The 26,983-nt window shown below is 36.5% G+C and overlaps 1 protein-coding gene across 7 annotated transcripts in view; it reads left to right on the plus strand.

The window, feature by feature from the left end:
• EPS8 (epidermal growth factor receptor pathway substrate 8) overlaps positions 1-26,983 on the plus strand; it is a 193,466-nt gene that overhangs the window by 108,018 nt on the left and 58,465 nt on the right. For 5 of the 7 annotated variants that reach the window (XM_032646844.1, XM_032646847.1, XM_032646845.1 and 2 more), the window contains 4 exons: positions 14,952-15,025; positions 17,244-17,317; positions 24,834-24,884; positions 26,254-26,321. In XM_032646844.1, the coding sequence (XP_032502735.1) occupies positions 14,967-15,025; positions 17,244-17,317; positions 24,834-24,884; positions 26,254-26,321 (252 nt within the window). In that variant the 5' untranslated portion in view covers positions 14,952-14,966. The remainder of the gene's footprint in view (positions 1-14,951; positions 15,026-17,243; positions 17,318-24,833; positions 24,885-26,253; positions 26,322-26,983) is intronic. The other 2 variants (XM_032646849.1, XM_032646850.1) reach the window with 1 other exon arrangement.

The raw sequence follows: 26,983 nt of genomic DNA on the forward strand, positions 1-26,983 counted from the left end.
AAGTGTCTACTGACAATCAGTTATTTTTATATTCAGCCAAATGTAGACGATTACTGGAATTGGCTTTGTTTTTGGACTATTCTTGGTTGCATCACTTTCTAACAGCGTATTAGGACTGCCTCTATTTCTGAAGATAAATGAAAAACAGTATTTTGAAAGGAGTGCATTTTTATATTTGTCAACACAATATTGAGCTGTATTGAATAATAGGAATAAGAAGCAGTTAGGAATGATCTGAGAATTTTACCTTATCTGCCTAGTCATGAACTTTCCATGGGCTTATAAAGTTATGTATATTGAACTTGGTACGCTCTGATACCTGAAGCAGTACACAAGGTATTCTATTAGAGCAAAATACCTGTCCCTGTGTAACCATTATGCTGGTATTTGGACCTGTGAAACCATATCTTGCTAAAACAGATCAAACACATTGAAATAATGAATAGTCTTTGATAAGATATGGGACCTCTATGACTTCTTATCAAAATAATCAATGTTTGAGTGGTATGGCAGGCAGGGAGAGATGAAGTTGAGATGACAAGTAGCATCTTTTTATAAAATATCTGAGAAGCAGTTTGGGAGTGATGTAAGCAGGTACATTATAATGCATCAGAAAGCTTGATTTAACCTTCATTTGTACAGAATTGCATTTCTTAAAAAAAAGTCCTGTATCGTTTAACAATTAAACATTTTTATTTCTAATAACCTTAGGGAGATGTGTTTATGTTTTGGAAAAGTGGGATGCATTCAGCATAACAGTTGCTTAAAGGTGACATTTCCCACTTTGTGGGTTGTGACCATTTCTTTTTTTTTTATTTTTTTATTTTTTTTATTTTTTTATTTTTTTGCAGTATGCGGGCCTCTCACTGCTGTGGCCTCTCCCATTGCGGAGCACAGGCTCCGGACGCACAGGCTCAGCGGCCATGGCTCACGGGCCCAGCCCCTCCGCGGCATGTGGGATCTTCCCAGACCGGGGCACGAACCCGTGTCCCCTGCATCGGCAGGCGGACTCTCAACCACCGCGCCACCAGGGAAGCCCGGTTGTGACCATTTCTAAAATTATGTTGTACAGTTTGTAAAGCATTGGTCCTCTTAAGGAGCTGTACTGAAAATTCAGAGTGAATCACCTGCCGCGTTTAGTTTATTGTTTAACATCCGTTGCTCTAGGTAATACCGAGGAAGGTAACCATGTGGCAACAGGGTAGTTAAATATTAAAATGTTATATCTTATCCGTGGGTTAGAACGCTTCTCACTGTACCTGTAAGGTTTTTGATTTACTATTTTTAGGGGCCATTTAATACATCATAATGAAATTTGAATTCAAGAGTTTCGATTTCATTAAAGATAATTTTAGAACATATTTTTCTATCTCTCCACCCAGCTGGGTTACGTCAGGCCCAGATAATGCTTTGTTTGCCTTTGTAAGATATATTGACCTGTACTAATTTAGCATATGGCACTACTAGGGAAGAAGGAAGTTTAGCAATAAAAATATGTCATATGAGATCCTAATTCCTCAGTGGCTTTTGTTTTGCATTAGTCAATGGCACAAAGGTTAATTCTGGAAACCGTCCGCCAAGGTTCATAGAATATCAGTGAATACTAACCCTCAAGGTTGATTTACAAAAAGTAGAGATTTGCAAGAAACTTACTGGGGGTGGGGTAAAAATTACTGAGATGGTCTTCTTGACTTATTTTTCCAAAATGTTCTTCTCTGAATTCTGCTCAATTGAGAAATGAATTGACAGAAAAAGTTATAGTTTTATTTTTACCCTGAGAGAAAATGTCCACAGTGAATATTCTCCTACCTCTTCTTGAGACTCTATGTCCAACAATTTTTGCTTCTGGAAAGATTTGAACTTCTTAGATAATGTTTACCTTTTAAAGTTCTGGTCATCTTTTGGTGGTGGTAGCTAGGGTTTTTGTTAAGGGCTGGGATCTCTCTCATGCCCTGATTTCACTTGCTTTCTTTCTCTCTTTTCTTTCTCCCTCTCTTTTTTTTTTCTTTTCTTTTCTTTCTTTCTTTTTCTTTCTTTCTTTCTTTCTTTCTTCCTTCCTTCCTTCCTTCCTTCCTTCCTTTCTTCCTTCCTTTCTTTTCTTCCCTTTCTTTCCCTCTCTTCCTTCCTTCCTTCCTTTCTTTCTTTTTTAGCAGTATTCTATGCCCAGCACAGAACTAAAGCTAACTCAGATCTTGTCTGAACCAACTGAAACAGGAGTTTTACAGGCAGTGAATCATCAAGAGTTTTTATTTGGTGAATCTGAACCCTTCTTTTTTCTTTTTCCATCTTTTCAGTTCAATATTAAAAAGCAGAATAAATAAATAAATGGTGGTGAATATATAAATCTCCCATGTAGAAGAATTCCAAATAATTTGTGCAGATACTCCTTCCTCAAGGAGGTGGAGCAGAACTCTCCACCCCTTAAGTGTGGGGTGCATATAATGACCTCCTTCCCAAGAGGCCTGTAGAGTGGTGGTGAGGAAAGTCACTTTGTAGTGGGGAAACCTGACAGATGCTGCTTCAGTCAAGGACCAAGGTCAGCATAAACGATGTAGAGTCATGCTAACAGCGTGTAGTCTTGGTGTGATGTGATGAGAATGGCATATATCTCTGTGGTCTTCCTTTCCAAAACCTGTAACCCCATTCTAATCATGAGAAAAACATCAGGTAAACCCTGATGGAGAGACATCCTGCAGAATATCAAAATGCAGCACTCCTCAGAAAACTGACAGGGTCATTATTGCAGATTGAATTGTGTCCCTCCAAAAGATATGTTCATATCCTACTGCCCTGTACCTATGAATATGACCTTATTTATTTATTTTTATTAAAAATTTTAAAATTGGGGCTTCCCTGGTGGCGCAGTGGTTGAGAGTCTGCCTGCCAATGCAGGGGACACGGGTTCGAGCCCTGGTCTGGGAGGATCCCACATGCCGCGGAGCAACTAGGCCCGTGAGCCACAACTACTGAGCCTGCGCGTCTGGAGCTTGTGCTCCACAACAAGAGAGGCTGCGACAGACCTAACACAGCCAAAAATAAATAAATAAATTTATTTAAAAAAAAAAAATTTTTAACTGAAGTACAGTTGATTTACAGTGTTGTGTTAGTTTCAGGTGTACAGTAAAGTGATTCAGTTATACATATTTTTTTCAGATTGTTTTCCCTTATAGGTTATTACAAATATTGAGTATAGTTCTCTGTGCTATACAGTAGGACCTTAACAATGTTTTGAACTGAGATATTAGTCATTTCCTGTGTTTAACATCCAAGCAGTGTATATGCACTGATAATGTCATCAGTGCAACAAGAATTAGAGGGAAATACTCAAATAGTACTAATAGGGTATATATGATTCTTCTCTGTACTAGGCCTTCCTATCAAATCTATCACAATATTACACATATAATTATGGCTAAAGTGTTTCTTTTTAGTTGTTCATTAAACTTTTTTTGATGCAAACCTTCAATTTTTATTTTTTTATTTTATTATTCAAACAGAAAGTCACAAAAATTACAGTCATCCTCATCAGTTCACTCAGTCCCATGTAATTAATTTTTTTCATCTTGATCTTTCGTTAGCACTTTTATGAATTCATCAGTTTTCCATTAGAGTTCTGAAAATGCTTGTTCAATCAGTTCAGCAGTATAGTCAGTTACCAGAGACCTGTACTTGTCAGTCTTTTCCATGAATTCCTTGAAGATGAAACCTTTTATAGGAACATTTTTGCAAAAGCATCAGAGTACACCCAGAATTGTCTGTAAATGACAAAAGACTTAAAAATGACCATGGTTAAAGATTTGATGAAAGTTCATGATAATGCAATTGAGAAGGAAATTTAGTTATTTCTGAGATATATATTTTAAAATAATAAGTAGAATTATGACTTATAACATACCAGAACATATAAGATTTTTAGGAATTTCATGTAATGTCTGAAACATTTATATTAACATCTTTCCATGCAAATAACCCAAAGAACGTTTAGTATTAGTTGTTTTTTTTTAATATTTGAATTTTATTTTATTTATTTTTTTATACAGCAGGTTCATATTAGTCATCAATTTTATACACATCAGTGTATACATGTCAATTCCAGTCGCCCAATTAATCACACCACCATCCCCAACCCCCTGCGGCTTTCCCCCCTTGGTGTTCATACGTTTGTTCTCTACATATGTGTCTCAACTTCTGCCCTGCGAACCGGTTCATCTGTACCATTTTTCTAGGTTCCACATACATGCGATATTTGTTCCACGTTAACATACGATATTTGTTTTTATCTTCCTGACTTACTTTACTCTGTATGACAGTCTCTAGATCCATCCACATCTCAACAAATAACCCAGTTTCATTCCTTTTTATGGCTGAGTAATATTCCATTGTATATATGTACCACAACTTCTTTATCCATTTGTCTGTTGATGGGCATTTAGCTTGCTTCCATGACCTGGCTGTTGTAAATAGTGCTGCAATGAACATTGGGGTGCATGTTTCTTTTTGAATTATGCTTTTCTCTGGGTATATGCCCAGTAGTGGGATTTCTGGATCACATGGTAATTCTATTTTTAGTTTTTTAAGGAACCTCCATGCTGTTCTCCATAGTGGCTGCATCAATTTACATTCCCACCAACAGTGCAAGAGGTTGCCCTTTTCTCCACACCATCTCCAGCATTTGTTGTTTGTAGATTTTCTGATGATGCCCATTCTAACTGGTGTGGGGTGATACCTCATTGTAGGTTTGATTTGCATTTCTCTAATAATTAGTGATGTTGAGCAGCTTTTCATGTGCTTCTTGGCCATCTGTATGTCTTCTTTGGAGAAGTGTCTATTTAGGTCTTCTGCCCATTTTTGGATTGGGTTGGTTTTTTTTTAATATTGAGCTGCATCAGCTGTTTAATATTTTGAAGATTAATCCTTTGTCCGCTGATTCATTTGCAAATATTTTCTCCCATTCTGAGGGTCGTCTTTTCATCTTGTTTATGGTTTCCTTTGCTATGCAAAAGCTTTGAAGTTTCATTAGGTCCCATTTGTTTATTTTTCCATTACTCTAGGAGGTGAGTCAAAAAAGATCTTGCTGTGATTTATGTCAAAGAGTGTTCTTCCTATGCTTTCCTCTAAGAGTTTTTTTTTTTTGTTTTTTTTTTTTTAATGTATTATTTATTATATTTAATTATTTTTGGCTGCATTGCATTCCCGTTGCTGCGCGCGGGCTTTCTCCAGCTGCGGCTCGTGGGCTGTAGGCACGCAGGCTTCAGTAGTTGTGGCGCACGGGCTTCGTTGCTCCGTGGCATGTGGGATCTTCCCGGACCAGGGCTTGAACCCGCGTCCCCTGCATTGGCAGGCGGATTCCCAACCACTGCGCCACCAGGGAAGCCCTCCTCTAAGAGTTTTATAGTGTCCAGTCTAACATTTAGGTCTCAAATCCATTTTGAGTTTATTTTTGTGTATCGTGTTAGGGAGTGTTCTAATTTTATTCTTTTACATGTAGCTGTCCAGTTTTCCCAGCACCTCTTATTGGAGAGACTGTCTTTTCTCCATTGTATATCCTTGCCTCCTTTGTCATAGATTAGTTGACCATAGGTGCCTGGGATTATCTCTGGGCTTTCTATCTTGTTCCATTGATCTATGTTTCTGTTTTTGTGCCAGTACCATATTGTCTTTAGTACTGTAGCTTTGTAGTGTAGTCTGAAGTCAGGGAGTCTGATTCCTCCCACTCCATTTTTTTCCCTCAAGATTGCTTTGGCTATTCAGGGTCTTTTGTGTCTCCATAAAAATTTTAAGATGTTTTTGTTCTGGTTCCGTAAAAAATGCCACTGGTAATTTGATAGGGATTGCATTGAATCTGTAGATTGCTTTAGGTAGTATAGTCACTTTCACAATATTGATTCTTCCAATCCAAGAACATGGTATATCTCTCCATCTGTTGGTGTCATCTTTAATTTCTTTCACCAGTGTCTTACAGTTTTCTGCATACAGGTCTTTTGTCTCGCTAGGTAGGTTTATTCCTAGGTATTTTATTCTTTTTCTTGCAGTGGTAAATGGGAGTGTTTCCTTAGTTTCTCTTTCAGATTTTTCATCATTATTGTATAGGAATGCAAGAGATTTCTGTGCATTAATTTTGTATCCTGCAACTTTACCAAATTCACTGATTAGGTCGAGTAGTTTTCTGGTGGCATTTTTAGGATTCTCTATGTATAGTATCATGTCATCTGCAAACAGTGACAGTTTTACTTCTTTTTTTCCAATTTGTATTCCTTTTATTTCTTTTTCTTCTCTGATTGCCGTGGCTAGGACTTCCAAAACTATGTTGAATAATAGTGGTGAGAGTGGACATCCTTGTCTTGTTCCTGATCTTAGAGGAAATGCTTTCAGTTTTTCACCATTGAGAATGATGTTTGCTGTGGGTTTGTCGTATATGGCCTTTACTATGTTGAGGTAGGTTCCCTCTGTGCTCACTTTCTATAGAGTTTTCATCATAAATGGGTGTTGAATTTTATCAAAAGCTTTTCCTGCATCTATTGATATGATCATATGGTTTTTATTCTTCAATTTGTTAATATGGTGTATCACATTGATTGATTTGCATATATTGAAGAATCCTTGCATCCCTGGGATAGATCCCACATGATCATGATGTATGATACTTTTAATGTGTTGTTGGATTCTGTTTGCTAGCATTTTGTTGAGGATTTTTGTATCTATATTCAACCGTGATATTGGTCTGTAATTTTCTTTTTTTGTAGTATCTTTGTCTGGTTTTGGTATCAGGGTGATGGTGGCCTCACAGAATGAGTTTGGGAGTGTTCCTTCCTCTGCAATTTTTTGGAAGAGTTTGAGAAGAATGGGTGTTAGCTCTTCTCTAAATGTTTGTTAGAATTCGCCTGTGAAGCCATCTGGTCCTGAACTTTTGTTGGTTGGAAAATTTTTAATCACAGTTTCAATTTCATTACTTGTGATTGGTCTGTTCATATTTTCTATTTCTTCCTTGTTCAGTCTTGGAAGGTTATACCTTTCTAAGAATTTGTACATTTCTTCCAGGTTGTCCATTTTATTGGCATAGAATTGCTTGTAGTAGTCTCTTAGGATGCTTTGTATTTCTGTGGTGTCTGTTGTAACTTCTTTTTCATTTCTAATTTTATTGATTTGAGTCCTCTCTCTTGATGAGTCTGGCTAATGGTTTATCAATTTTGTTTATCTTCTCAAAGAACCAGCTTTTAGTTTTATTCATCTTTGCTATAGTTTTCTTTGTTTCTATTTCATTTATTTCTGCTCTGATCTTTATGATTTCTTTCCATCTGCTAGCTTTGGGTTTTGTTTGTTCTTCTTTCTCTAGTTCCTTTAGGTGTAAGGTTAGATTGTTTTTTTGAGATTTTTCTTGTTTCTTGTGGTAGGCTTGTATAGCTATAAACTTCCATCTTAGAACTGCTTTTGCTGCATCGCATAGGTTTTGGATCATCGTGTTTTCATCGTCATTCGTCTCTAGGTATTTTTTGATTTCTTCTTTGATTTCTTCAGTGATCTCTTGGTTGTTTAGTAACGTATTGTTTAATCTCCATGTGTTTGTGTTTTTTACATTTTTTTCCCTGTAATTCATTTCTAATCTCGTAGTGTTGTGGTCAGAAAAGATGCTTGATATGATTTCAGTTATCTTAAATTTACTGAGGCTTGATTTGTGACCCAAGACGTGATCTATCCTGGAGAATGTTCCATGCGCACTTGAGAAGAAAGTGTAATCTGCTGTTTGGGGATGGAATGTCCTATGAATATCAATTAAATCTATCTGGTCTATTGTGTCATTTAAAGCTTGTGTTTCCTTATTTATTTTCATTTTGGATGATCTGTCCATTAGTGTAAGTGAGGTGTTAAAGTCCCCCACTATTATTGTGTTACTGTCGATTTCCTGTTTTATAGCTGGCAGCTTTACCTTATGTATTGAGGTGCTCCTATGTTGGGTGCATATATATTTATAATTGTTATATTTTCTTGGCTTGATCCCTTTATCATTATGTAGTGTCCTTCCTTGTCTCTTGTAACATTCTTTATGTTAAAGTCCATTTTATCTGATATGAGTATTGCTACTCCAGCTTTCTTTTGATTTACATTTGCATGGAATATCTTTTTCCATCCCCTCACTTTCCGTCTGTATGTTTCCCTAAGTCTGAAGTGGGTCTCTTGTAGACAGCATATATATGGGTGTTGTTTTTGTATCCATTCAGCAAGCCTGTGTCTTTTGGTTGGAGCATTTAAGGTAATTATTGATATGTATGTTCCTATGACCATTTTCTTAATTGTTTTGGTTTTGTTTTTGTAGGTCCTTTACTTCTCTTGTGTTTCCCACTTAGAGAAGTTCCTTTAGCATTTGTTGTAGAGCTGATTTGGTAGTGCTGAATTCTCTTAGCTTTTGCTTGTGTGTAAAGCTTTTGATTTCTCCATTGTATCTGAATGAGATCCTTGCCGGGTAGAGTAATCTTGGTTGTAGGTTCTTCCCTTTCATCACTTTAAGTATATCATGCCACTGCCTTCTGGCTTGTAGAGTTTCTGCTGAGAAATCAGCTGCTATCCTTATGGGAGTTCCCTTGTATGTTATTTGTCGTTTTTCCCTTGCTGCTTTCAATAATTTTTCTTTGTCTTTAATTTTTGCCAATTTGCTTACTATGTGTCTCGGCGTGTTGCTCCCTGGGTTTATCCTGTATGGGACTCGCTGCGCTTCCTGGACTTGGGTGGCTATTTCCTTTCCCATGTTAGGGAAGTTTTTGACTATAATCTCTTCAAATATTTTCTCTGGTCCTTTCTCTCTCTTCTCCTTCTGGGACCCCTATAATGTGAATGTTGTTGTGTTTAATGTTGTTCCAGAGGTCTCTTAGGCTGTCTCATTTCTTTTCATTCTTTTTTCTTTATTTTGTTCCACAGCAGTGAATTCCACCATTCTGTCTTCCAGGTCACTTTCCCATTCTTCTGCCTCAGTTATTCTGATATTGATTCCTTCTAGTGTAGTTTTCATTTTAGTTATTGTATTGTTCATCTCTGTTTGTTTGTTCTTTAATTCTTCTAGGTCTATGTTAAACATTTCTTGCATCTTCTAGATCTTTGCCTCCATTCTTTTTCTGAGGTCCTGGATTATCTTCACTACCATTATTCTTAATTCCTTTTCTGGAAGGTTGCCTATCTCCACTTCATTTAGTTGTTTTTCTGAGGTTTTATGTTTTTTCTTCATCTGGTACATAGCCCTCTGCCTTTTCTTCTTGTCTATCTTTCCGTGAATGTGGTTTTTGTTCCACAGATTGCAGGATTGTAGTTCTTCTTCTGCTTATTAAATTTTAGTAACAAATATTTTTCTTCAACTAATTGTTAAACCAACAACATTCTGAATTGAACATATATTTTCCCCCAAATTATGATCTTACCTATAAACAGTGAAACATTTTTCTCAGAATTATAAAAAAAGAGGAGTCAAGTTAATTATTTTAAGTGATTACAAGGTATTGTGCCTTTAAGGCACAGAATTACTCTTTCTACATCGATATTGGCCTTGAGAAAATATTGTGCTTCCATATGGCCTAGAAATTATTGTGACACCTTCACAGGTGTTAGCTACTATTGTCGTCATCATTATTATTACTGTTATCATAACAGTTTACTGTTATTAGTTTCCTAAATTTATTCACACACACAAATTCTTTATTACTAAATATTAGACCAAATGACATAGAGAAATAGAGAAGGTGACATCTCTACAGACAACAGTACTGGTAAGAAGTATTGAAAAGTTACTCCTAGAAGACACAGAAGGAGACAGAATATGTGATGATTTAGCAGGTTTAAAGCACATTTTTTTGTCTTTTAGTAAATTAAGCGCAATCACTAGTAGACAATGTCACAAAGTATTGGTAGAAATTACATTTCAACGGTCTTTTAGTTAAAACCCTAAATAATGATGGTAATCAATCTCCTCACCCCTATCTTGGTTATAACTTAGACCCAGAGATGTGACTTAAACTGAAATTGAAATACAGATACTTCAAGATAGGTACACCCAAACAGACTAACAAAAACTTAAATAAACAAAAAGGTGTCTGTGACATTTTTCTGAGAGCACAAGTCATTGTGTGGTAGCTAGATTGGGTAGACGGGATTCTAACACTGCGTGATGACTACAAACTCATTCATCAATTTGAAAATTGATACCATATGCAAGCAAGAGTGAAGAAAAGAAACGGAAATATAAATTGTTATTTATTTATTTATATTTGGGATCTTAAACTTTCCAATACAATTTTAACTTGCTGGTTTAGCCTTAATATAGCCTCATTTGTTTCTGCTTACCATGATTTTCATACATTCTATTTATTTTCCTTTGAAAATTTCAGTGTTCAACATTTTAGGTATGTTGAACTGAGATCTTAAATTTACCACTTTATTTGCTGGAGAAAATAAGGAGAAAATTATAGTAACTATGACTTACAAGAAATGTTTTCGTAAGGAAACTGATATTCTTATTTCAGATTTGTTGGAAGCTATTATGAAGATTTTAGTGTACACTTTTTTAGAATTAAGTAGTTAATGTAGTAGAGTTAACTGAATTTGTGAGTCCTTAAAAGTAATGAAGAGGGCTTCCCTGGTGGCGCAGTGGTTGAGAGTCCGCCTGCCGATGCAGGGGACACGGGTTTGTGCCCCAGTTCGGGAGGATCCCACATGCCGCAGAGCGGCTGGGCCCGTGAGCCATGGCCGCTGAGCCTGTGCGTCCGTAGCCTGTGCTCCGCAACGGGAGAGGACACAACAGTGAGAGGCCCGCGTACCGCAAAAAAAAAAAAAAAAAAAAAAAAAAAAGTAATGAAGAAAAACTGTCTCAGTTTTTAAGTTGTTTTAAGAGTTAATAAAAATAAAAGCAGCTAATTTCTCAGTAAGACTGATGGTTCTTCTATATTATATATACATATAGTCCATATAGGTATAAATTGGATATGTCTCTTAAAAGCCTAACGGGGGGAAAACATTTGTAATTGTTTCCTTTTGCAAGGTGTGCCCTGTGTTACTGTGTTTAAATATCTGAAACCTATGTTGCTACCTGAGCATCTCTGACAAATGACACTATGGTTGCCAAAGAGAAAAGTTTCTATATTTAAAATTCAGTTTAGCAAATCAACATTTTCTATTCCCTTTTATTCTATTCTCTTATTCTGACAGATCACTATTTTAAAGCAAAACAAACCCCGAATTTATTTGACTGTCATGAAGAATTAAACATGAAAAAGATGAGCCGGTCATGGCTATCTCTTTTCACTAAAACCACCTGCTGTGGGTTTAAAATGCAAACTAGATCAAAACGACTGCAAACCCTGGGGGTTTAATTTATGTGCTGAATGAACCAGCTTGTTTTAAAAGAGTACTTCTTTTTTTTTTTTTTTAACTTTAGAAGAAACTTGTACATCTATCTCATTTGATCTTTCACTAGCCCTGTGAGCTAGAAAGACCAAGAATTATCTGTATTTTACTGATGAGAAAATTGAGACAGAGGCTTAATTGACTTCCTTTCGGCTAGTTAGTGCCAGAAATGGTGTTAAAGTTCCAGGCGTCTGTGAAAGCCTCTGTCCTAACCTTTAGCTCTAGATCCATAATGTTATCCCAGGCCTCTGTCCTGGCCCAAATTCCAGAATGTAACAGTGATGTGCTCTCTCTTGATTCTGTAGACTTGTGAGAGCCAATTGTGAAATATTTAGGATTTTGTAAGCTGCTTTTAAACCAATGCTAGCTTGAAATGGGCCATAGTGGGAATACTTATACCAAGGAAATCAGGAAGTACTACAAATCAGGGGTTTATTTTTCTCCAGAGAATTGGTTTACCTCTGTACACTGATTGTATCTAAGTATAAATTGAAGGAAAATAAACAACAATAATAAAAACAAATGATAATATAGTATAAATGTAATTTTATGGATGCAATACTTGGTTAGAGGTCAATATTTCTTTGTTCCTTAATTTGGAAATTTGCTTCTAAGCTGTGAATAAATATGGACAAGACTTCAGGAAAGGTTGAATTAAATGAGTGTTTTGGGTTTCCCTGGTGGTGCAGTGGTTAAGAATCTGCCTGCCAATGCAGGGGACATGGGTTCGAGCCCTGGTCCGGGAAGATCCCACATGCCACAGATCAGCTAAGCCTGTGCCACAACTACTGAAGCCTGCATGCCACAACTACTGAAGTCAGTGCTCCTAGAGCCCGTGCTCCGCAACAAGAGAAGCCACTGCAGTGAGAAGCCCGCGCTCTGCAACGAAGAGTAACCCCCGCTCGCCACAACTAGAGAACGCCCGCATGCAGCAACGAAGACCCAACACAGCCAAAAATAAATAAAATTTAAAAATACTAATAAATTAAAAAAAAAACTTGAGTGTTTTGAGGACCTTTATAAATCCTATCCATTTTTTAAGAACTAGGTCAAGTCCCAGCCCTTCAAAAAATTATGGCAGTTGCCTTGCTTTTCCTACCTCAGAACCTCTAGTAGGTCTAAAATAGAGCCTCATACATTGGGACTTATTTACTGTGTGTTTCATATGGATTGGTTTTGTCTCCTTAAGAATACAATAAACTCTTTGAAGAGTAGGATGTGGACTCTCCTTCCTTCTTTTTTTATTTGAATTAATATTTAATTCAAATATTAAATATTTTGTACTATTCTTACTGCTTAAGAAGCAGCAGTCATCAAAGCAGCTCTGCCCTTATGGAGCTTAAAGTCTAGTGAAGAATCAGGAATTAATTTAAACAAATGAGAAATTACAACTGTGGTAAATACTTTGAAAAATTGTGTATTGTGCTGAGAGTATCTGATAGTGGTGGGCTTTTATCTATTCACAGAGGTCAGTAAATGCTTCCCTGAGGACATGGTGATTGAATTGAAATGTGAACAATGAGAAAGAATTAACTGGAAGTTACTAGGTCTTGAATATTCTTTATGCAGGCTTTCTGTGCCTCCCAATCTGAATTAAGTTCTCATATTATATAACCCCCCAAGTGACCCTGAATTTTCCCTTTGTGATAGTAACAACAATTTAAAATTTTATATTTATTCACTAAATGTATGTTTTTCCCACCAGACTATTTGCCCAAAGCTAGGACTATGTCTCTTTTGATCACCTTGGTAGTGCCAGGATCCATCATAGTACCTGACAGATAACTCACACAGTAGTTGTTAATATTTCTACTCTTTGCCTTTGTCTTATAATAAAGCTGGGATATGTCCTACCTACCTCTCAGTTATTGAAAAGACATAGTAGTGTAACGTATACAAAAGTCAGAAAAGTGAGACAAGATCCAAAATAGTTTAGTGCCACAGAAAGCAGGAAGGGCCACATGTTCAGGGGTGAATAGAAGTAATTCAGGTGTAGCTGTACTGTCGAGGAGAAAAAAAAGGCCGTTGGATTTGGCAGTAAGGAAGTTTTACTTATTTGCATTTATCTTGTTTGAAGGAAATTTGTTTAATTTGTGAAACAGATTACAAATGGTTTCTGAAGATAAATTTCTGGTGTTAATTTAAAAAGTTGTTTTCTTGTGAAAAGTAAAAGTTGTGTAAATGAATACCATCTTGAGAAAAAAGATGTATCCAAGTGTATATATAGGATGTTGTCAAATGTGCTTTGAAAGAAGGAAATAAGAAAATGGAAAGAAGGGAGGGAGGGATGGAGGAAGGAAGGAAGGAAGGAAGGAGGGAAGGAAGGAAAACTAGATACAGGAAAAAAGACTGGAGGAAATTGACAGGACTGTTAAATGGTTATTTTTATTTATTTATTTATTTTAACATCTTTATTGGAGTATAACTGCTTTACAATGGTTTGTTAGTTTCTGCTTTATAACATAGTAAATCAGCTATACATATACATATATCCCCATATCCCCTCCCTCTTGCGTCTCCCTCCCACCCTCCCTATCCCACCCCTCTAGGTGGTCACAAAGCACTAAGCTGATCTTCCTGTGCTGTGCGGCTGCTTCCCACTAGCTATCTGTTTTACATTTGGTAGTGTATATATGTCCATGCCACTCTCTCACTTCGTCCCAGCTTACCCTTCCCGCTCCCTGTGTCCACAAGTCCAGTCTCTTAAGTCTGTGTCTTTATTCCTGTCCTGCCCCTAGGTTCTTCAGAACCTTTTTTTTTTTTTTAGATTCCATATTATATGTGTTAGCATACGGTATTTATTTTTCTCTTTCTGACTTACTTCACTCTGTATGACAATCTCTATGTCCATCCACCTCACTACAAATAACTCAATTTCGTTTCTTTTATGGCTGAGTAATATTCCATCGTATATATGTGCCACATCTTTATCCATTCATCTGTCGATGGACACTTAGGTTGCTTGCATGTCCTGGCTATTGTAAATAGAGCTGCAATGAACATTTTGGTACATGACTCTTTTTGAATTATGGTTTTCTCAGGGTATATGCCCAGTAGTGGGATTGCTGAGTCATATGGTAGTTCCGTTCTTAGTTCTTTAAGGAACATCTGATGGTTATCTTTAAATGATAGGGCTCTGGGTGATATTTTTCCCCTCTGTACTTTTTTGTATTTTGTGCTTTTCCTTATTTCTCAAGTTTTTAAATTTTATGAGCTTACATTACTTTCATAATGAAACATTAAACAAAGTAACATTTCATAAAACTGACAGTGATGAGGTTGAGTGGTATATAGAATTATGTTTTTGTAGTTAGAGGGTTCAGAATTATATTTAAAATTGTTCTTTTTTATATTTGCTTACAATGTTAGTATATTAATGTTAAATGCCAATTTAATCTTTGTTTATATGTCCATCTGTACTTCTGGAGCCTGAGCTCTTTGAGGGTGGAGATCTTTATATTTCTAGCATCATCCTGGAAGTGACACATATTTTGTTGAATGAAAAACTTTAAAACTGAGATGTCTCAACCTTTTTAATGCCTTCAATCCATGTACCTTTCTTTTTTCAGAACATTAAAGTCATAATGAATGGTCATATTTCTAATCATCCCAGTGGTTTTGGAGTGTATCCATCTCAAATGAAGTAAGTTGGAAATTTTGTATTTAATTTCTTGGTTTTTTAAATTTGATTTGGTGGTTTTAATTGTTTTGTATTTTCAATGAAAAGATCTCTTTCATTTCTTTATGTAGTTCATTCCTCAATATATAATTTCTTTCTAACACTAAGATATGTTATTGTTAAAAGTTTACTGTGTCTCTTAAGAAAAAGATGGTTAAGTAATATCAACCCCAATGATAGTGATCTAGTAGAGACATTTTGTTCTGGTATTTTATGTATTATTGCTTTCCATAGTTGCATACATACTCTACTTCATAGCTTTCACTTTCTCTGGAGCATTCTTTTTTTTTTTTTTAATTAATTTACTTATGGCAGTGTTGGGTCTTCGTTTCTGTGTGAGCGCTTTCTCTAGTTGCCTCGAGCGGGGGGCCACTCTTCATCGCGGTGCGCAGGCCTCTCACTGTTGCAGCCTCTCTTGTTGCGGAGCACAGGCTTCAGACGTGCAGTCTCAGTAACTGTGGCTCACCGGGCCCAGTTGCTCCGTGGCGTGTGGGATCTTCCCAGACCAGGGCTCGAACCCGTGTCCCCTGCATTGGCAGGCAGATTCTCAGCCACTGCGCCACCAGGGAAGCCCCCTGGAGCATTCTTTTTTGGTATTCATAAAATATTTGCATTTGAGGAAAGTTAAATGTCATCTAGTCCAGTCTCTCGAGATATTTACCATTGTGTAAAACAAAAAGACACAAGTCCCTATGGCTTTAGATATAATTTGAAATCACCGCCCTGACTTAAGTGGCCATTGCCTTATATATTGTGGTTAATATTGTTGTTATTTTATATTGGCCATCATGGTATAGAGTTCATTATTTTTCACAACCACGTTATTCACATTTTTCAGAACCAGGGTGTTCACATTGCTTCACCTTCCTCTTTACGAAGATGATTGCAAATCCCTTTGGTGTTGGTTGGTAAGAGACACCAGGGGAGTATGTCAAGTACTATCTTCATCTTGTCCATCAATTTATTCAAGCCAGAAAGTTTTGCTACACCCTCAATTTTTTCTTTTTCTTGTAACATTTAATCATGAATTTATTATAATTTCTTCTATTAAGGAACTCTTGATTCTATCCCATACTATTCTTTCTTTTCTAACTTTATTTGTGGCCTTTATCTCCTACCTGAATTTTTGCAGCACCTTTCCATCTGGTTACCTTGCCATTAATTCCTGGATTATCTTTCTTAAAAAGTTGTTTGGATCATGTTACTTCCCAGTATAAAGATATTTACTCCATCTAGAGAATAGAAATTTAATCCTTAAGCCCTCTATTTGCCTTCCCTACTTCTCGAGTCATTCATCTCTTCCAATCCCACTAGATGCTTTTCCCCTTGGGCGTCATGCTAGTTCTTGAGCCAGATCTACATGCTTTTTCCTCACTTAATTCTCCACCTGCCTCTAGAGCTGCTTCCCATTCTTTTAGATTCTGCTTAAATGCCAGTGAAGCCTTCTTGGGCATCCTTATAAAAATTTAGTCCTTATTTGATGTTATATCTATTAGTTTAACCCAGATGTCACATTCTGTTGTAACCATTTTACTTGTTTTATTTTATTTTTATTTATTTATTTATCTTTTTTTAACTTTTTTTTTTACTTGTTTTATTAACAGTACCCTCCCCCTGCCCCACCTTACCCCTCATTCTTCTAGATTTTAGGGCTTAGTAAATGTTTACTGAATACATTTTAAAAATTCAAATAATATTCACGTAACAGCAACAGTAAGGTAGAAGTACCTGGTAAAGCTGGTCGAATTTAACGATACCGTGTTATGTTCATTAACTGCATTTTAAGTATTTGTGAAAGTAGTGTCTATTTCGTTACAGTCTAAGTGATTGAGAACTTTTTATGATTGGATCACTGCTCGCAGCTCAATTTAGTATGGCAAACTTAAATTCTTCTAAGGCAGCTTCAACCTTGTTGAATCCCCTTGGCTGCGGTTCTGACTTGATGCCTGAGAGGTTGCCATTTGTACCAGCCTCCGTCCACGGTGGGTCAGGATCCAATAGCCTATTTCTTGACTGGATCAGTATCTGGCTCTATTTTACAGAGCCGGTTGTATAAACTCTATATGTTCTTTAAAAACACATGGTGATTGTGGTCCACTGGAATTTTTATTTGTAGTTTTGACATTTTATTGCTTACTTTGGACTTTAACTCAGCACGATGACCTTTTTTTTTTTTTTGCAGTGGCTACGGATCACCACCCACCTTTTCCATGGACAGAGAACACAGTTCAAGAACAAGTGCAAAGGCTCTCTATGGTATGTTTGTGTATTTAATGGGGTATAATTCTATTTCTAACTACTTACTTTTTATGAATGACTTGTTCAAAGCCGTAGCTTGAACCCATGCCTTGTTTATATTATTGGGAATGAAGTAGTGATTGATAGATAAGGATTATTTTAAAAATAATTTTTACAGAAGCTACCAACGCCGTTAATCTCTGCTGGCTGTCATACAATTTAGAACTACAGATGAAATGTATTCAGTACTTTCTAAGGAGTCTTTTTGCACGGTACCAGTACCTTAGGTGGATTTTCCCATCTAATTATGTATGATATGTTTGTTTAGGTAGTATTACAGTATGACCAACAGCCCTTATATAATTTCTTTCAGATCCTTCTCTAACTTTCATTGTTCTCCCTCTATTGTCTCACTTATAAATACTGGGTTTTTTTGGTAAACTTCAAATATAAAATAGAAGTCAATACTACAAAGAAGTTAAGGACTCCTGAAATATACCACATATGTTTAGGAAGGCGTTTGCTTTCACAGGGTCTGCATGGCCTTTTATTATTATGCAACCATAAAGAATGAGACTAGCATTGTGGTTAAGAGCAAAGACACTGGAGCCAGACGTCCTGGGTGCAAATCCAGTTATTAGCTGAGCAAATTACTTTACCCGTCTGTCCCTCATTTTGCTTGTGTGTATAGTGGAGATATCTTGTAGGGTTGACAGGAGAATTTAATGAGTTAGTACATGTAAAATGCTTTGAACAGTGCCTGGCAAGCAAAAAACACTGTATATATTTGCTATTATTGTTATTATCTACTATAGGAACCAATAGCATTTTCTAAATTTGAAATTCGTTTCTTTTTACGTCACCTAGAGCCACAGTATCTTGGCTGTGGTAAGAATGACTCATTCTAAGGTTTTATGATTCTTTCTCTGCCTATATGTCCAGTGACTAGACTTGAGGACTCAAATTATACGATCATAAAATGGATTTTATACCGTACACAGGTACATTTTCTTGTGGCCTTGTCAATCTGATTAGCGTTGGTTTCAGTTCTCTTGAGTACGATATTGTGACATTCTTACCATGGCCTAGTCATTATGAACTGTATATCTGGAGTATATATTCAACAAATACTTATTTTGTGATTAGTATGTGCCCAGCACAGGGCCGGTAACATATGGTCCTTGACCCTAAGGGACTTGCACTCTACAGAATGACTTGAAGAAACTGAAAAGGGAAAAACTTTTTTTGGTTTTTGCAAAGATAATCAATTCCTTCAGTCTTTCATTTCTAGACAGAAGGTTATTACGTGTTTCTGTGTGCTTGGCCATGATCTTCACAGTGTCTGTTTCCATGTCCTTTGATTCATTTTAAAGATGGTCATTGCTTGTGCACTGTCTTGGTGAGGTAGACTCGTGCCTGTATTGTTATAATAAAGTGCTGGATAAGCTTGGATGGCAATGTGTATGAGTGCAGATGGAGGATGTGGGCAGGGTCAGCTCTTCTATGTGGGCAGGGCAGGTAGGCAGGAGGGATTTCATAGAGAGATTCAGCTCTGAAATTCTCCAGGCATTTGTGGGGCTGGAGGGTGCTGTAAACAGCTGTATGAACCCTTTTAAACTAGACAATCAGCTGTCTGAAGGTGGGTCACATTTGCCTTGGTTACTTCAGGATTCCCTAAGCTTAGCACAGTGGCTAATGTATAACTTATGCTCAGTAAATACCTGTAGAATGAATGTAATGCATCAATGAGTTGCAAACAGTTAAGTGTTAACTGGAGGGCTCAAGGTGGTGCACCGGGAAATAAGATGGGAAAAATAAACACGGACGACATTGGGAAAAATCACACTAAGGCATTTGGACATTGTTTACAAGGAATGGCCACTGAAGTGTTTTAGCTGGGGGAATCATAGGTCATATCCGTCTTGGATCACTCTGGTAGCAGTTGAGCATGGATTTGATGAGCATGGATGGAAGTAGGTGAATCAGAGACCTAAATAATGTAGGTAAGTCAGATATCTAAATAAGCCCGAAGATTTTTGTTAAGGAGAAAGAGTATTAATCATCTCACAAATACCATAGATCCCAAAGTCTATTTTCAGAAAGCTAAGAAAGGAATAAGGAATAAAAAGTAGTACTCACCTGCAAATGTTAATGTTTATTTTGTGTTGGGAGCAATTTCATAAAATCATAGCTCCAATGATTGAATCTTTAGCTTTTAAGCAGTACATTTTTATTTCTCCCCTTTTACGTATAAAGCAAGCTGAGGCTCCTTTTTAAGGTGAGGTAATTTGTCAAAGTCACAAAACTTTAAAAATCTTGATGGTAAGAAAATATAACAGTCAATCTTGTGTAGTGTGAAGCCAATGAACAGCATATTGGTAAAACAGAGGACATAAATAGAGGAATGGAAAGGGGCAAATGCAAGAGACATTTATACGGACGAAAGAACACTCAGCAGTGTATTAGGCTTACAAGTCAGAGGGTTTTAAGTCCCTCGAAGTTGCAGGTAATGTTTCATTCCTCCTTGTAGCTAATACTCACCTCTCCCTCCCAGCTTGCTGTCCACAAACACACACACACAGTATGCCTTCTCTCCGACAGGCTCACAATAAATGCCTATGGAATGGTCAGATGCATGCATGACAGTGGAGAAACACGTCCAGGTTTTGAACAACCCTTTGCAATGAACAAATTCTATTTGAAGTTTTAACTATATTTAGTTAACATTGGGAGTGTTTAGCCTCCCAATCTGCGTAGTTTTTTGTAACTAGAAACTTGGTAAAGGAGAGATTTGTAATGTCATTTCCTGTGTCACAGTGTATGCATTTTCTTGAAGATTTCTCCTTTCACAATGATTAAACCAGTTGAATAAATCCTTCAAGAATTCATTTGTTTTCATGGCTGGTACATGGACTTCTCTGGGATATGAAGGTATAGTGCACTGAAACATGAGTTTCACGGTAATGACCACTGTTTTTTATACACCGACCACAGGCTAGTTACTGTATCAGGAGTTTCATGCAACTTGGTCTTTTTTATGAGGACACTTTTCAGTCTGACACCATAATGTGCCATCCAGATTGCTTCAGGATGACTCTCAGAGAGGCATGGGTTTGGGAGGCCAAACGATCTGTGGCTGAATCATGGCACTTTCTACCAAAGGGCTGCCATTTTGAGCAAATGGTTTAACCTATTGGTCCCAGTTTCCTCAACTACAAAATAGAAACGATAATAATATTGTGGTAAGTTTATATGAAAAAATAGAAGTAATGAGCCTCTCATGGCAGTGAGGAAGGGCATAGAAGAGTCACTTTTTGTCCTGGGCCCTCAGATTCATCAAGACCCTCAAATTTAATATTTTACTGTTACCTCCAAATGATGTTATACATCTAATCACAGTGATACTTTGACAGGATCAAGGGGTAATCTTCATCGTATGTTTTTAAGCTTACATTCCAGATATCACTAGAAATTTTTTTTATAAATCCTGTAAATGCAAACTACACAATTATGACAATAAGTTAGCTTCTTTTAGATATGTGTTCATTTATTCAAGGAAAATGGTTAAAATGTGCTGCAGTTTTAATAACCTTATACTGTCCTTTCTTTATTATTGTACAAGAAATGTCAAAGCCAGCATGTCAGAGGCTCTGCGTCACTAAAGTCCCTGATGACATAAATAGGAAATACGTATTAATTTCTCTCTTCTGTTTCTTTCTTTTCTTATCTCATGACAGTAACATTTCATTTGTCTGCTGTTAATCAGGGAATTGAAAATGTTATACATTTTTTTCTGGCTAACCTGCTTGTCAATGTCTTTAAGCTTTAAAATTGCTTTTAAGGAACATGCTTGTAAAAAGTATTAAAACATTCCCTTCTGTTGGGGCATGGCTCCTGTAACCTCTTGTCCATGGCTCAGAGGGTCAGTGGTGTGCACACGAGCTTGTGTACTGCCATGTGCTCAGAGGCTGCATTCCTTACCTTTACACCAGATCATTCAGAATCTTTTCCCTTTGGAGTATTTGAGGCTGTTTTTCCCATGTGTCTGGGTCCCAAGCAGCTTTAATAACCCCATATGAACTTTTCCCTGTTGGTAACATGCCTGCTTCTAGCATTGCTTCTGATACGTGTGGGCTGAGAAACTAATAGGAAATCTTGTGAGTAGTGTACGTGGGTTCTGAGTGGGGAATTGAGAGACCTCCCCCTTATGCATTAAAATGTGCAAATTTTAATATTAAACATTGTGACGTCTCTGTCTGCCACTCAGAGGGCTTATTTTATTTAAGTGTGGATTCTCTGCTGTGTGCTGAACAGCTGAACTTCCTAGAAAAATAACTTTCCTTTAAATTAGATATTGCTGGATTTGGAATATGACCATTTACCTTAAATAATCAGCTGTCTAAAGTCATCCTGTCTCCAGAACAATGTAAGTTTCACAGAACTATCATTTAGTAATACTTTATCGTCATGACCAACATTTATAGTATTGTTGGGAGACCAGGTAGTGAAAGGTAAACATGACAGACAGGCACTCTCTCGAGTTTCATTTTACCTTAAGTTTGAACGTTTTTGTGATATTAGCAAGTAGGAAAATGTATTTGTTTTTTTCCTGATTTTCTTTGTTCTTCTCAGGGAGGTACTGGTAAGAAGTGAGCATAAGTAATCTATAAACTATACAGTTCATTCTGTATAATTGACTTGACTGTAAACTTTCCTGTATTTTTACATGGTGCTTGACTCAACTTTCTCAGAGCAGTATTCCTGAATATACCACTTTTCTTAATAGATATCTACCCCACGTATTGTTCTTTTTGTACTTATCTTTCTTTTTCTTTCTGTTTCTCTGTGTCTCATGATCTTGGTTTGGACCTAGGCTCTCTGTTTATTTGTCCTAACTGAAGCTCAGGCCAGCTCTTATACATTCAGGTGGCACTGAAGGGTTAAAACCCACTTCTCTTATCTCCATACTCATTATTTACAAGGTGTGATTTACTTGGAAAAAATTAATATTCTAAGAAAAAACTTTTTGAAATTCTTAAGAAGTAGAAGGCCCTTGATTATATCCTGTCAGGAGGCTGGGCGATGGTAGAGTCAAAATTCTGCTTCATAGAGTATGTCAGTGCATGTGACTCAGAAAGACACTTTGGCAATTTTTCCACCTCAGCTGAAAGTTTTAAAGCTTATTTTCTCCTCGGGGATAAGCTATTTTAACGACCTGTTGGACTGGCCAATACAATTAATTCTTAAATAATGTAGTTTTGTAAAAATGACCTTGATTTTAAAAAGTTATCTTGTTCAGATACTGATTTGTCAATCCGTGATTATAGTTGCCTAGATAGTGAGAGCTTATAATTTTTACTCAGTGCTTCTTACTGATTCCCACTAAGCCACCTCTCTTCTATGGAAATTATGCACTAAACTAGTGAGAAAGGAATTCTCCTTTACTGTGGTTGAAAGTTTTATAAGTGTAAAGTAATATGAACTGTAGCCCATTGTTTTATTTAGGGAGAGGACTACTCGGCAGCTGCATTTATGTTACATTTTTTTCTTTTTAATAATCAAGTCCTTATTTTGGAAGCAGCACTTTGTTTTCAGAGAAAGAGAAAATAACAATTTTCTGAATGTTAGCTGTTTCAAATCTTGCTCTCATGCATAAACAGCAACATAGGCAAACGAGAATTCAGTTTAAATGCTGAGACCTGCATATTGTTATAGCTGCCATTGTACTCATTGAAGCGTCAGATGAAACCTAATTTTTTAAAATTAAGACTTTGTTGGGATCAGTTTTAAGTTCACAGCAAAACTGAGGAGAAGGTACAGAGATTTCCCATATGCCTACACAGCCTAGCCTCCTCTGCTGTCACCAGCCCCCCAGAGAGGTACATCTGGTACAACTGATGAACCTATTGTGATATATCATAATCATCCAAAGTTCAATGAAACCTGTTTAAGTTCCTGATCCGGAAGTAGAATATCAGTTTTAGCAGCAGCGTATCAACTCAAGGATGCTAAAATGATGCGTTACAGGATTTTCATCTTTGGTGACTGAATTCTTCCATCCTTTTGGGTTTGTATATTGTGGTCCATGGAATAAAAGCTGTTAGGAAAGACAGTGAAACACAATCAGTGGTACTGTAACCAAGTAAATTTGTTCCTGGCTCTAATTGATTCAGAGAGAGAGACTGTTTGACCGTGATTTACGCTCTTAACCTGGAAAGAAAAAAATTTCAACTTAAGGAGATAAGATGTGGTAGATGAGTTGCCACTTGCACAGATTTTGGGACAGTAGCTTCCAACCTCGGCTGCATGTTAGAATTGCCTGGAGAGCTTTTCCAAATCCCAGGGCCCAGATTGCATCCTGGGCCAATTACATTAGAATCCTGGGGGGCGTGGGGACCGCAGGATTTTTTTTAAAGTTCATTCTAACGTGCAGCCAAGGTTGAGGACCATTGTTAGAGAAAGTAGTGAACGTCAGGAGAGACTTTATCTTGCGTATCATGGAGACTTTCTTTAGGCTTTTCACACGGTTTTAAGGCTTTGGGTGAGATTTTTCAGGTTTAGGAGCATAATTCCTATTTACAGCTGTACTTGAGAATACATGTGATTTTCATAAAAAATAAATGTACTATAATTGCCTTTTAGGAGCCTTCTTTCAAAATCTCCTATTAAAATGTTAATAGTCACTTTTATTTATTCATTGACTTAAATCACTGAAACCACTAGTTTATTTATAAATCCATTTTATGGCATTTATACATTTTTAGGATTTTTAAAGGTAATTTCTTGTAACACATACATCTTATTTATTGTGTAACATGAGAGAGAAAGAGCTTAGGAATTCCTAAAATGGATCCTTGATTTGGAAAATTAGAAATGGTACCATATCTTTTAGGCAAGCAGAATAATCAGTTAACATCATGCTGTTTTATGAATACTATCAAATAGTGTTTTTCTATTTTTGTAAAGTACGTTTCTGTGGGATTGAGAAACTACGTGTTAGGAAATTTGGGGGAACAAAGTCTTACTATTTCATAATGAGAATATTTAATTACAAAACATAATATTTTTGACCTTCAACTGTGTTTGCCAATCACTTATCTGAAAGACTCAGAAAAGCATTTGAACATCCTGGTGTCGCCATATCAAAATTGGAGACCATGGCAAGCACTGCCATTTCTTTTACTGTCCTCAGATCAGACCAGAGGAAACAGAACTACTCTCATGTTCTGAGCTGGCTGTGGAGAATTGTGTTAGAATACGATGAACCAGTGATTCTGAAACATTGATTATTTCTAAAAGTGCTTTTCTCAGATGTGTCCCTGAGTTATACATTGTATTTTAAAAGTTCTAATGGTTTTCCCAAGAAAAATTATCCATTTGTTAATATCTCACATTGATTAGTCCTCAGCTAATAATCAGAAAAATTATGGTTCACTTTTTAAAATATGTAAATTAAGGTTTATGTTTTGTCATAACAGAATAGAAAATTTTAGGTGAAACCAGATGTTTCTTTTTGGTCACATTGTTTTGGTAGGACCAGATGGATCATACTTCTTCAGATCATCCTCCAAACAGAAAAAGAAAGGTAGCAGATACTGAATTTTGTAGTGTGTCTGTTTTTATTAAGTAACTTTAATGCTGCAAAAGCAAAAATAGAATATATTGGAATAATATCATAGTGATATAATAGAAGGCATATTTATATTTTCATGTAAGCATTAAGATAAATGAAAAGTCATTACTTGTATCAAAGTTTAAAAAAATTCTATGTGTTAACATTCTTAGTCTGTATATGTGCTTTATAGTTTTGTACTTGCTCTGCTTTTATGTTCAGCAGAACTTTTCAACTTCTGTTGTTTTAGGAAAATCTAAAAGTTTCTATACTACCTGAAAGAAACAGGTTTATATTTGGGGAAAAACAAATGGTTATTAGGAAAGCTAAGGTGTGTGTGTGAGACAGAGAGAGAAAGAGATAGAGACAGAGAGACAGAATTTTAATACTGTAGGAGTCTTGAAGTTTGATCTTGTTTCTTTAACCCTTGTATTTTACAATAAGGGTGCTGAGATCCAGAGTTTTGCCAAGTTCAATCTCCTACTTAATGACAGAGCCCAAGTGAGAATCAAAACTCTTCTGGTTCCCACTTAGAGCTCTTTTTCACCATAGCATGCTGCTTTAGAAAAAATAGGGCAACTGCAAATTTACAAATAATCAAGTTGCTTGGTTAGAAAGCAGCAAATACAAAATAGTGCCTTCACATATTTTATTTTGGTTTTGCAGCATTTTACAAAAGAAAAACAAAGGTTGCCTTTTGCTTTTTCAATAGCTGGTGCAGAAACTTTCTACCTAACTTTCTTATTTTTTCTAACAGCTTATATCTACAATTCTGAGTATCACATTTGTGTGTTCTGTAGATGTGTGAAAATTGTTAAAGTTTAATGGCAGTGAGTATGACTGACTCTCCTTTAACACTCTCCATGGTGTGGATGTGGTGAAACATGTTCCTTGCAGTGTTTATTATTTTAGTAATGTAGTCTAACTCATATAATACAGCATCTGTGACAGTATTTGCAGTTCCATTTTGTTCTCAGTGCATTAAAAGATGAAATTTACAAGCCAGTTTTTATCTTTTTGCCAAAGAAGAGGTCCCTGATTAATAAAATCTTTACACAAAATAACTTTTTCTTACAACATTAATAATCTTGTTAACCTTTGGGATTCAGAACACTTATGTTGGGTCAAATTGTTCTTGCATATAATGTAAGCTTTGTCATGACTTTTTCATTTAATGTGAACGATGAGTATTTTCAGATACACCACACAGTGGTGACTTATACTACTGTACTACTGTACTTATATATGAGATAGACTAGTTTTAGAGATGGCCACGAGACACTGATATATGAGCATCAGCCCACTCATGGGTAAATAATGGCTTTTTCAACTTCTTTTCCAGAACAGAGGAAGAATTATGCACGGGATAGTGTCAGCAGCGTGTCAGATATATCCCAATACCATGTTGAAGTAAGATGCTTTGATGTTTGCTAACTTTAGAATGAAGCTTGAGGGACATAAAAATTGGTAGTAAAATCAGAGTTATGTTTTATTTCATTTCTATGATGTTGTAAATTGTGTTGACATTTTTTCTTTCAGATTTTTATAAAGCAGGTGTTAAATATAAAACTATCTTGTTAATCTGTTTTCATAGAGAATAAATTAAGATGATAACTAGTCATTTATCATTGTCAGCCTTATTTTGGTTAAAAACAGGACCAAGGCTTCTATTTTGTATTATGGAATCTTCTTTTTTTTTTTTTTTTTTTTTTTTTTTTTTTGCGATACGCGGGCCTCCCACTGTTGTGGCCTCTCCCGCTGCGGAGCACAGCCTCCGGACGCGCAGGCCCAGCGGCCATGGCCCACGGGGCCAGCCGCTCTGCGGCATGTGGGATCCTCCCGGACCGGGGCACGAACCCGTGTCCCCTGCATCGGCAGGCAGACTCCCAACCACTGCGCCACCAGGGAAGCCCTGTATTATGGAATCTTCTTGAAATGAGCCTTGACAGTTTCAGTGGATGGTTTAGTTTTACTTTTAGTTTTGTCTAAAGTCATTACTAGTTCTGTTTAAGCAATGGTTTCTTCTTTTTTAGTTTTTCCTCTATTGCTGTCTTTTAAGATATTTGCTCTTA

Source organism: Phocoena sinus, chromosome 10 (assembly GCF_008692025.1).
Source record: "Phocoena sinus isolate mPhoSin1 chromosome 10, mPhoSin1.pri, whole genome shotgun sequence".
NCBI lineage: Eukaryota > Metazoa > Chordata > Mammalia > Artiodactyla > Phocoenidae > Phocoena > Phocoena sinus.